The following is an 11,352-nucleotide window of genomic DNA, read 5'->3' as shown; positions in this document are numbered from 1 at the left end:
AGAGAGGAACTGAAAGAAAGATTTCATTGCCCGAATGTCACCACTAGGGTTTTAAGAGGAATCTTCCTTTTAGCAGTCACCATTCTTTGTTTCACTTTTAAATTTAGCACTTTCAGCTTTAGCAAAGCTTTCTGTACTCTATTCTGGAAAATTATTTTTCATCTGGTTCCCATTACTGAAGCTCCTTTGTGTGGAGAATCTCATAAAAACTCTCTAATGGCCTGCAGCCCGTACTGCTGGGTTCTGCTGGGGCTTTTAGGAGTGAGCTGCGAAGTAACCAAGCTAGTAGATAAGATGTGCATTGAGGTGAGTGATAACTTATTTGTCTCTTTATCAGGGCAAATGTGTCTTCAAAAGAAGATCAATAATTAATCTGTAGGGGTGTTTTCTTGCATACTAACCTCTGGTGGCTGTAAAGGACAGAGAATTGCTGTAGATGTGACAGAAAGATATCAACTATAAGGAGGCATTTTGTGACATTCATTGATGTGGGAAATCTTCCCCCTCCCAGGGCATTCTTCTTTGTTTAGGAACAAGCAGACTTTGGTCCCAATCCAACTGAAGTGAGTTGCAGTTATGTTTAATTGACAAAAAATGGGATTGAAATCGGTAGCAATTAATTTGTGCCACTTGTTTCAGCAAGAGTTAAATGATAACTAATACCCCTGCCTGTTAACATTCAGATTTCATGGAATATCAATCTATACCGGTAAACAGCAGCTTATCAAGAACTAAAAGATGGGAGTGTTAATTTTGTATCGATTAGCGCCCAGTTAATTTGGATAGGCACAGATCTTTTTTTCTTGCATAGAGAGCAACATGTGACCTGAAAGAGCATGGAGACAGCAGAAAGCTCATTCTTTGATTTAGTTCATGCAATGTTTTACAGAGTGAGAGAAGATAACATTTTTCCAAGCAGTTTGCTGGATTCAGAGGAATTATAATGAAACAGACCACTGGTGCTTTTCATCTGTGTGGAGCACTTTGCTTTATGAGCAGTTGAAATGTACCTGATTTCTCTGCATCTAGACCTTGGGGTGATGTTTTCCTTTTTGCACACTTCATGCCATAAGCAGGACAATCTTTTATAGCTTTATGAGTTGAGACTTTTCACATTTGTGCGAGTAGTTGATCTGCACTTTCCACTTGCTCGAGCTATTGCTGCCTTCCTGAAGTGAAGAGATCTTAGAAAGATGTTCAGTATATTTGCATGTGCCGTTGGAAATCACTTTTTAAAATGTGACAGCTTTTTAAAATAGTAACTGCAAAAATAAGTAATTCAAATTTTAGAATGCATCTTCCCCAGTAAGATAAGAGTGTCAGAAAATATACTTGTTAAAATGAGTGTTAAAAAAATATGCTTGTGAAAATGTATGAAGTTATGGACCCTCAAAGGTGTAGCCCCCATCTTCTATTAGCTCCCATTGGAAACAATGGGGGATGTGCACCCCCTTTTGGAGTCCTTAACTTTGGACTCCATGAACCAAACCTCACCAAACCTGGGTGGTATCATCAGGAGATTCTCCCAACAAATCCCTGACATTTTGGTGCTGCTAGCCCAGGGGTAGGGAACCTTTAACACGCAAAGAGCCATTTGGACCCATTTTCCATGGGAAAAGAAAACACTTGGAGCCGCAAATAATTTTTGACATTTAAAATAAAGATAACACTGTATATATTGGGTTTTTTTACCTTTTACTCCGCTCATTCTGAGAAGCGCATGGATGCGTCCGCCCTGCTGCCTGCAGGGCGGGCAAGGATGGGACCAGCTGCTTGACCTCGCCGGCCGCCGGGAAAGCGCCCGCCCCGCTCCAATGGGGCAGGTGAGAGGGGAGGCCCGCGGCACGGCACGGCCGGCCGCAGGCAGTTGGTGCACCCGCCCTGCTGCCTGTAGTGTGGGCAAGGATGGGGTCAGTGGCTCGACTTGTGGAGCCACAGTGCAAGGGCAGAAGAGCCTCATGCGGCTCTCGAGCCGCAGGTTCCCTACCCCTGTGCTAGCCTAAAAGCTGTGCCACCCTGCAGGCCACAAATTGAAAAAAAACACTTAAAAATCACAAACGGGAGGCAGAGCTTTGGACATGTAATGGGGGGTTGAACCCGAGAACCCCCGCTTACCTATGTCCTTGACCAAGAGAATTCCAAGTGAAATAACAAAGGCTCCATCCACTTGTAGAAGATAGCAACAGAAGAGGACAGGATAATCTCCCTTGAGTGAGAATTCCAGAGTTTTGTTTGCCAATTGCCTAATCTGAGAAGATGGTGGACACTCAAAACAGGGTCTATAAATGGTGGGCCCTCCAAAAATGACTATAGTAGTTGGCTCATAAGGGAGTAGTTATTTGATTCATTTAATTGCCAAATCCTATATAGCCTTGAATTGTTCCTGGAAAAAAGGGGGGAACTGGTATATACCACTAGGGTGGTATGGTCCCTATGATCCACTTCAGTCAACATCAAAGGCAGCTCAACGCAGAATGCATTGCAATAATCGAATCTAGATGTAACCAGGGAATGTTCCACAGTGGCCCAATCTTTTCTGCTTAGGAAAGGCCATAGCTGGCTAACCAGTCAAAGCTGTAAAAGGCAGTGGCAAAGCCACCAGGGGGAAGGGGGGTGCGCAACGCACCGGGCGCACCATTTCTAGTCACGTGGGGGAGAAATCCCCCTCCCCTCCCCCACGGCCCCCCTGTGGTGCTCCCCCATGGTGCACCACCCCACTTACTTTTAGGAATGGAGCAGGCCGGAAGCCTGCTTGTGTTGCCTGGGCCTGGTGGGAACTACATTTCCCAGGGGCTCCTGGGAAATGTTGTTCCCACCAGGCCCAGGCAATGCAGGCAGGCTTCTGGCCTTCTCCTCTGGCCTGCTCCTTTCCTAAAAGTAAGTGGGGTGGGGTGCGCAGGGGGGCGCCGGGGCCGTGCAGGGGGGGGCACAAAAGCCAGAGTGTGCACCGGGCGCGCTCTAGTCTAGCTACAGCTCTGGTAAAAGGCACTCCTGGCTACAGCTGCCACCTGCTTATCCAATGGTAGAACCAAGTCCGAGACTACCCCCCAGTCTATGGGCCTGTTCCTTCAATGGGACAGCAAGCCCATCCAGAAAGGTGGCAATTTAAATCCTGGGTCAGACCTTCTATGTGCAGCAGCACTTTCTTCTTGTAGGGATTAAGCATCTACTCTAAAACAACCTCCAGACACTGGTTCTAGAGCCTTCCTGGGATAAGTCAGAAATGTGAGATACAGTTGAGTGGCATATTAATAAAAAATAATGTCATAAGTTCTGAATAGCATGCATCAGAGGGATCATAAGGAATTCTGTTAATGCAGGCACAAAGCAGAAAACCTCAAACAGTACGGCTACTGAAAATGAAACAAAAGAAAACAACTATGGCTGCTGGAGTGTGACCCCTTAACTGTCTAGTCTGTTAACACTTTACTAGTTTCATTATAACAATTCCTGCTTTGGTCATCTCCTTAATTTCTTGTGCTATAGAATAGATTATCCTCAGGACAGATGTGGACAGTACCTCTCAAGCATGGTATCTCCACCTGCAGCAACTCTTTGGAGCAGTTTATTCCTCTTATTTTTTTTCAAGCTTATTTGACTCTCTTTCACCTAGTTTTTGAAATACCCATTATACCCAGATCTTGTTTAGTTGTATATGGGTTCCAGATGCCCCTGTTGTAAAGTCTTCTCACAACCCAGTACCTCCTGGCCATGGGAAACTGAGTACCTATCAGGACTGTAGGCTCTCTCAGCATATGGCAAATGGTTGAGTTCCCTCAGTTTCACATGGAATGAACCACATGAAATTTGGACAAGTACTAGTACATAAAAGTTTCAGCCCTAATTTTTGCAATTCAGCTCTCATTTAAAAAGGTATCATATTGAAGCATGTCCCCAACACCAGAGAGTTTTACAGTTGATTCGGAGACTGTATATAACACAAATTTCTTGAAGACTTCAGATAAGAGGGAAAAATGCCCGAAGTCTCGTCAGCAGTGTTAATTCGTTTCTAGCCTTTAATGTGCAACTTTTAAAAAACAGTATCTTTCCATTATTCTAATGAACTGGGATGTTCAGCAGAGTTCCACTGACCTAGGCCCAGACCTACTTTACTTTAAAGTGTATTCTGCAGGCTTAATTACTGGATCAGTAACTTAATACAGTGCACTTCTTTAAACATGAAACTGTGCAAGGCATTATGCCAAAGATATATTTATGGTATTTCTGTATGCATTAATATTTCCGTGTTTGATTTTTTTTCTCCATATGTATGATTTTTTTTTACAGATCATTGCTAACAGAAGTTACAGTTGTGAAGATTTAGGACTGAGGCAGATTCCAGAATACCTGCCTTTCACTACAGAAATCCTTGATTTCAGCTTTAACTCCCTTTATGCCCTTCAATCATCAACTTTCAGCAAGCTAGAGGATCTGATATCTTTAGACCTAACGAGGTATGGTAAATTTTACCACTGCAGAGATTCTTGCCATTGACTCTTAAGATGCTGGCTGGATATTTATCGTTAAAAGCCAGTAGTCTCTCCAATTGCTATACTTCCAGCTTGAAGTATAAAAAGATGTGTAAGAAATGTCTTGCTAAAAGACCTTGGTAGCAGTTGCATTCAGAGGTGGTTTGCAATTGCCTGGCTCCTTTGTAATCCTTGGAGGTCTTCCCTCTATATACTAACCAGGGGCTGGACCTGCTCAGCTTCTGAGTTCTGATGTGATTGGCTTAATCTGGGCTATCCAGGTCATAGCTCTTCCTCTTCCACTCACTGTATTTTAAAACATTTTATTGAAGAGCCCCAGATTTTATACTGATTCATAGCTAATCTGTAATGAATTCCAGTAGCACCAGAAGTATTTCTTGTATTGTATTGTAATGATTTAGAGGCTGCTTTAGAAGCCTGCATGCTAAGAGTTGTGGAACAGATATATCCTAAATAAATACATTAACATGGGTCACAGAGCTTGAGCAAATAGACAGAAGGGGAGAGGAAAAAGAACCATTAGCATGCAATGGTTTTTATTTCAGAGAGAAGCAGAGTGGTATGAAGAGATGTTCTAGGCCAGTGGTGGCGAACCTTTGGCACTCCAGATGTTATGGACTACAATTCCCATCAGCCCCTTCCAGCATGGCCAATTGCCCATGCTGGAAGGGGCTGATGGGAATTGTAGTCCATAACATCTGGAGTGCCAAAGGTTCGCCACCACGGTTCTAGGCTAACATGGTAGAAATACCAATGCACAGACTCCAACCTGTCCAGCTCTGATTAAAGCAACTTCAAAGTGTTTACTGGCTAGTGTGGGTTTTCTGAATGGTGTGGCTGTGGTCTGGTAGGTTTTGCTCTAATGTTTTCCTCTATATCTATTTTTCGTTGAGCATCTTCAGAGGCATCGGCCACAGGAAGATCACGCTTTCATCCTGCGTTAATGCGGAGTTAAGCAGAGAGAGAAAACATCTCTTTCCCTGACACATGCCTCTGAAAATGCCAGTCATACACGGGGGTGGAACATTAGGAGCAAAAACTACACATCCCAGAAAAAACACAAGAACCAATTGGTTCGAGCCACGAAAGCCTTCAACGATACATTCAAGGTCCAGGCCTAAGTGAATTAACTGAATATTTCCTAAGCTTAGAAATGAAGGTGGGGGAAATGCAGTAAGAAAATACATTTTATTTCACTCAAGGATCCCTACATGTTTTGCATGCAGCTTCATCGGGGAACTGAAACGCAACTGTCTCTCAGAGTATTCCCACTGTAGTAAGGCTGAATCTGAAATGGCTACTTAACTGTTTATTAAAAAAAACTCCAGTATTTACCATTATTTAAAATATAAATGAATCGAAAGCATTTTATTATTTACTTCATTTATACCCCACCTTTCTCCCCAGTTGGAACCCCAATTGGCTTCTGTCAATCTCTTCTCCTCCATTTTATCCTCACAAAAACCTTGTGAAATATGGTAGACTGTCTGTGATTGGCCCAAGGAGGTTTCCATGGCAGAGTGGGCATGTGAACTTGAGTCTTCCAGACTGTAGTTCAGCACTGACACTACACCACACTGGCTCTCATTTAGCTTTGGTTAACTCTTTAGGAGCAGCAGTGGCGTAGTTGTTAAGAGCAGGTGCATTCTAATCTGGAGGAACCAGGTTTGATTCCCCGCTCTGCTGCCTGAGCTGTGGAGGCTTATCTGGGGAACTCAGATTAGCCTGTGCACTCCCACACATGCCAGCTGTTTTGACCACATGCCCTTGCTGCTTTTTCGAGTTTCTCAGCTCCCACCCACTTGGCTACAGGGTGGGTACACAGCTTGTTGTGAGGGGGGAAGGGCAAGGAGATTGTAAGCCTCTTTGAGTCTCCTACAGGAGAGAAAGGGGGGATATAAATCCAAACTCTTCTTCTTCTAGGTGGACAGTGAGCTCAGTAAGAGGCTAGCAGCCATATTTTCCTTATCTCCCAAGCCTGCCAAAGCTGCAGTGTACATACAAAGATTAGCTCTTCTTGTCGAAGGCTTTCACAGCCGGAATCACTTGGGTGCTGTGTGGTTTCCGGGCTGATACATGCACTTCAAAGGCGCACGCTCCATTGGGCAAGGCAAGCAGCCGCCCAGGGTGCATCACCTTGTGGGGGAGCACTCAAACAATGCTGGGTTCTGCTTTGGGTATTTTAGTGGTTTTCCATTTTGGCCTGCAGGGGGCGTATTTTTAGGCTAAGCGGCACGCAAAATGTCTAGCTGCATCATCTGGAGACTGTCCCATGCTACCCCCCCAAGTTTGGTAAGCTTGGTCTCAGGGAGTCCAAAGCTAAGGACTCCCTCAAAGGGGTGCTTCCTTGGTCCCCCCCATTGCTCTGCAATGGGAGCTAATAGGAGATGGGGGCTACAGCCTTTGGAGGGTCCATAAGCTTTGGACCCCTGAACCCAAACTGCACCAAACTTGGGGGGGTAATTGGCGTATTGGGCAGTATCCTGATGAGATCCTGAAAGTTTTGAGATCGGTACTTCAAAAATGCCCTCGTTTAAAGCTTGCACCCCCCATGGACAGCAATACACAAAACTCAAGTACAGAACAAAGATTCTTAAGCAGATTTTGGCTTTAGGATGTTCCTGCAGTAGGGGTGTATTTGATGTATACGATTGGCACCAAAATTCCCAGGGGTATCATCTGGAAGATGATGGCACTCTTCCAAGTTTGGTGCAGTTTGGTCTCCAGGGGGTCCAAAGTTAAGGGACCTTGCAAAGGGTAGCCAGCCCCATCTCCTTAGCAAAGAATGGGGGGGATGGGGCACTCTTTGAGTGGTCCATAAATCCTTTGGGACCCCTAAACTAAACTGCATTCAAACTCTTTGGGGTACCATAAGGACAGTTTGTGATGATACCCTAAAATTTTGGTGCCTGACACATCCAATCAATGTGCCTCCCTGCAGGAACATCCCAGAAATTTGCCTCCAAGAATCTTTGTTCTGCATTGAGTTTTCTGGAATTGTTGTCCATGGGGTTGCAGGCTGGGAGAACATTTCTGAGCTGGCACAGTCTGCCTCTGATGATAACTCTTTAGAGTTTATGTTGCAGTAGTTTGGTTCTGGGGCCAAAGTTATGGACCCTCAAAACTGTAGCCCCCATCTCCTATTAGCTCCCCATTGGAAACAAATGGGGATGGGGCACCCCCCTTTGGAAGGGTCCACAACTTTGGACTCCTTTGAACCAAACCTCACCAAACTTGGGGAATAGCATAAGCAGACAGTCTCCTGATATGCTGGAAATTGTGGTGTTGAGTATGTCTAAGAAATGCACCTTCCCCTGCAGAGCACCAAATGTCCTGGTGCCAAAAAAAAATTAATATCATGGTGGAAGTGGGTCAGCCTATGGGGTGTGGGGGGGGCATCCAATCCCAGGTTTTGCCTGTAGGCTACAAGTTTGGGCTGCCAGGGTTGCCTCGGTATTTCTGGAGTTGGGAAGGCCGTTTATTTAGTAGAGCTCTCTCTTTCCTGATAAGCCAGTTTTATCTGTGGCTGGCATCTCTAGAGAGGGATCCGAAGGTCCCTCTGAAGATGCCAGCCTAATCTAGCTCAGATGGTATTAAAACATCAGGAGAGAATGCTGCTAGCTCTTAACACGGCTTCCACAGGAAGAGTTCGAAAACCACATAGCACCCAAATTAGCTTTTCTTGTTAAAACCTAACCTGTTTTCTTGAATTGTTCCAAGCAAACAAAAATTGTTAACAAAAATAATTAATATGGTTATTAGTTTCTTCAGTTATATATGAATGACTCATTTTTAATTATTGCACTACTGATGTCAGAATTATTGCTTTTTCCTTTAAAGGTGTCAGATTAATTGGATCTATGGAGGCGCCTTTCATAACAACTCTTACTTGGAGACTATTGTGTTGACTGGAAACCTTCTTCTGTTTTTGGCAGATGATGCGTTCACTGGACCGAATTGTTTGAAACATCTTGATCTAACTCAAACAGGACTCACTAGTTTAGCATTTATCCCAATGCAAGACATTGGCAACTTGGAGACCCTGCTATTGGGAAGCAACCATATCCAATCGTTAGAACTCCCACTAGACTTTCCCACTAGGAATATCAAGTACTTGGATTTTCAGATGAACAACATACAAAAAAATATCGGCTAAAGATATAGCAGTACTAAAGAAAACTAGCAATCTAACTTTAATTCTTAAAGGGAATAATATTGAACACATTGAAAGCAGAGCTTTCAGTTCTATGGTTTTCTACAATTTGGATTTTGGTGGTTGGGCTAATCTTTCAGTGATCTTGGAAGGATTGCAAGGTGCCAAAACAGTTGTTCTTTGGCTGGGGAGTTTTGATGACTGGGGCCATAGAAGAGACATCAGTGCCCCTATGCTGCAAAGCATCTGCAACATCTCTGCAGATTATCTCAATCTGCAGTATCACCATCTTCGTCCAATTTCAGTTGATACATTTCAGTGTTTGACTAGACTCCAAAAGTTAGACTTGACCTGCACTTCCCTTGAAATGTTGCCTCCTCATATTGTTCAGATGAATATGCTGAAGGAATTAAATCTCAATATGAATGATTTCACGCACCTCTGTGACATCAGTTCTGCTGCTTTCCCAAACTTGACCCACCTCTTCATGAGGGAAAATTCGGAGAAGCTGAATCTGGGCTCTGGATGCTTAGGGACACTGTCAATGCTTCAGCATCTGGACCTGAGCAACAGTCAGGTAGAAGGGTCAAACTGCTGTACCCAGGAACTCCATGGTTTGAGCAGCTTGCAACACCTCAACCTGAGCTACAATGGCCAGCTTCTGTTGCATGACATGGCCTTCAAAGAGTGTGCTAATCTGGTGATCCTAGATCTCACTTCCCATATTGTCATTACTAATTTTGTCCTCAAAGGTGACCCTTCCGCAACCTGCATCTTCTGCAGTCCCTGAACCTTTCATACTGTCAGATTGGCTCAAGCATCCAGCACATCTTGCAAGGTCTAGAGAGCCTTGTTGTTCTGAATCTGCATGGGAATAACTTTGGTACAATGCTGAATGACAACGTCTTTCACCAGACACCCAATTTAGAGGTATTAATTTTATCGTCCTGTAAATTGCTAGCTATACAGACCAAAGCATTTTATGCCCTCAGGAAGCTAAGACATGTGGAACTGAGCCACAATAACCTTATTGCATTCAGTTCAGATGCCTTTTTCAATCACAGGAGCATTTATCTCAATTTTGCCAATAATAAGATCCGCATTATCCCACGTGATATGTTGACTAGTCTATCTGGCAAGAGCATAATCAATTTAAGTTATAACCCTCTGGAATGCACCTGTTCCAATATTGGATTATTAACTTGGTACAAACAAAACATAGATAAAATTGAGGACTCTGAAAAGACTGTGTGCTCTCAACCCAAACCACTGGAGGGTGTTCAGCTCTTTTCTGTAAATCTGTTCTGTGGACATCACACTGCACAAATATTACTGATTACCTTAGTTGTGATCATTGTAATTGCAGCATCCTTCATTCTGATCACACGTTTTTTAAAAAGAAGGTACCAACAAATTTGAAGCAAACGTGCACAATAGAGTTCATTTCAGAGAAAAAAATGACTACAGAGAGAGCAGCTTATAAGGAATGTTTTGTTTCTTCCTCTCTTGAAAGTCATTTAAGTCAGCTCTGGTATTAGTGTGGTAACAAAAGTGATTACAATAGAAAAGAAAGGCAGATTCAGCCTTGCATCTGCTAAATAGAATTAATAGAATTGTACAGAAATCCATTCTCTTCTCTGAGTGGTACAGTAGGAAGCTCCAGTGACCACAGAAGTTGTGGAACAGTCCCACTGTCAGTTGGTCATGTGTGTGGCAGACAACTACACAGGCAAATAGTAACTTACCCTTGAAAATGGGAGAGAAAATGAGGATGATCATTTTTGCCCATTGGTTATTCTAGCTCTAACTATGAATATTCTGTTGCCTGTGAGCATCATTTTGTCATGTTTACGGGTCTCTCATGAATTGAGAACCCAATGTAGTACAGTGGTTAGAGCACGGGCCTAGGAGTAGGGAGACCTAGATTTCAATTCCTAGTCACCAATAAAGTTCAAGAGGTAAACTTCGGAGGAGTCACCATCTTTCTCTGAGCTTAATCTATCCTACCAGAGGATAAAATTGATATGTATATCATCATAATCAAGTGGCAGTTTATAAGCACAAGATTTTCCGTCACCTGCTCATTCTCCACCCAGGCAATCCACAAGTTTGCCTATTCCTTCCAGTGGTCTTGCACTGAAAATGTCCCATTTATAATTTTATTAAAAACAGGTTACCAAACACTTATGTGTTCACACAAACGTTAGGGGTAAAAAAAAAACACTATTACATTCTCCCCTTCCCCCCCCCCCCAGTTTATAATGTCTTACTGTTTTTCTGTTATTAATTTTACATAAGTAAAAGATTATTACCCAAGTACCCTGGTATAATCTTCTCAACTGTATAAGTTCATTGTAAGCAACTCTTATTTGTATATTGTGTATAAACTGTAAGCTCTTTTGTTATTTCAATTTCAAAGTTATTTCAATTTCAGTCACCCCCTCCAATTTTAAAAATTCCAATATATTAAGATTCCAAAATAAATGTGTAGATAATCCAAACTTAAATGCTTCACTTATTTTACCTGGAAAAATCACCTGTGTTTCATTGTGCTCCCTGACCACATGTTTTGTACTTTTATTAAAGGGTCACATCTATACATGAGCAGAAAGGAAAACATATTGAGCAAAACATCTTTTAACTGTTTCAAAATCAGCAGTTTAGATGATTTTATGAATCAAATTACATACGGTTTTATCTTAATTGTGT

General features: G+C 42.9%; 1 protein-coding gene across 1 annotated transcript; it reads left to right on the top strand.

Annotated features, from left to right (window-relative positions):
- Positions 1-242: 242 nt before the first annotated feature.
- On the top strand, positions 243-11,276 carry CD180 (CD180 molecule). The gene is given in 5 exon segments (XM_048502664.1): positions 243-306; positions 4,288-4,454; positions 8,331-8,631; positions 8,633-9,382; positions 9,385-11,276. Coding segments are annotated over 5 exon segments (1,908 nt in total). The 5' UTR covers positions 243-294; the 3' UTR covers positions 10,063-11,276.
- Positions 11,277-11,352: the final 76 nt, after the last annotated feature.

This window comes from Sphaerodactylus townsendi, linkage group LG07 (assembly GCF_021028975.2).
Source record: "Sphaerodactylus townsendi isolate TG3544 linkage group LG07, MPM_Stown_v2.3, whole genome shotgun sequence".
In the NCBI taxonomy this organism is placed as follows: Eukaryota; Metazoa; Chordata; class Lepidosauria; order Squamata; family Sphaerodactylidae; genus Sphaerodactylus; species Sphaerodactylus townsendi.
Note: the sequence above shows the minus strand (reverse complement) of the source record. Positions and strands in the feature narration are given on the sequence as shown.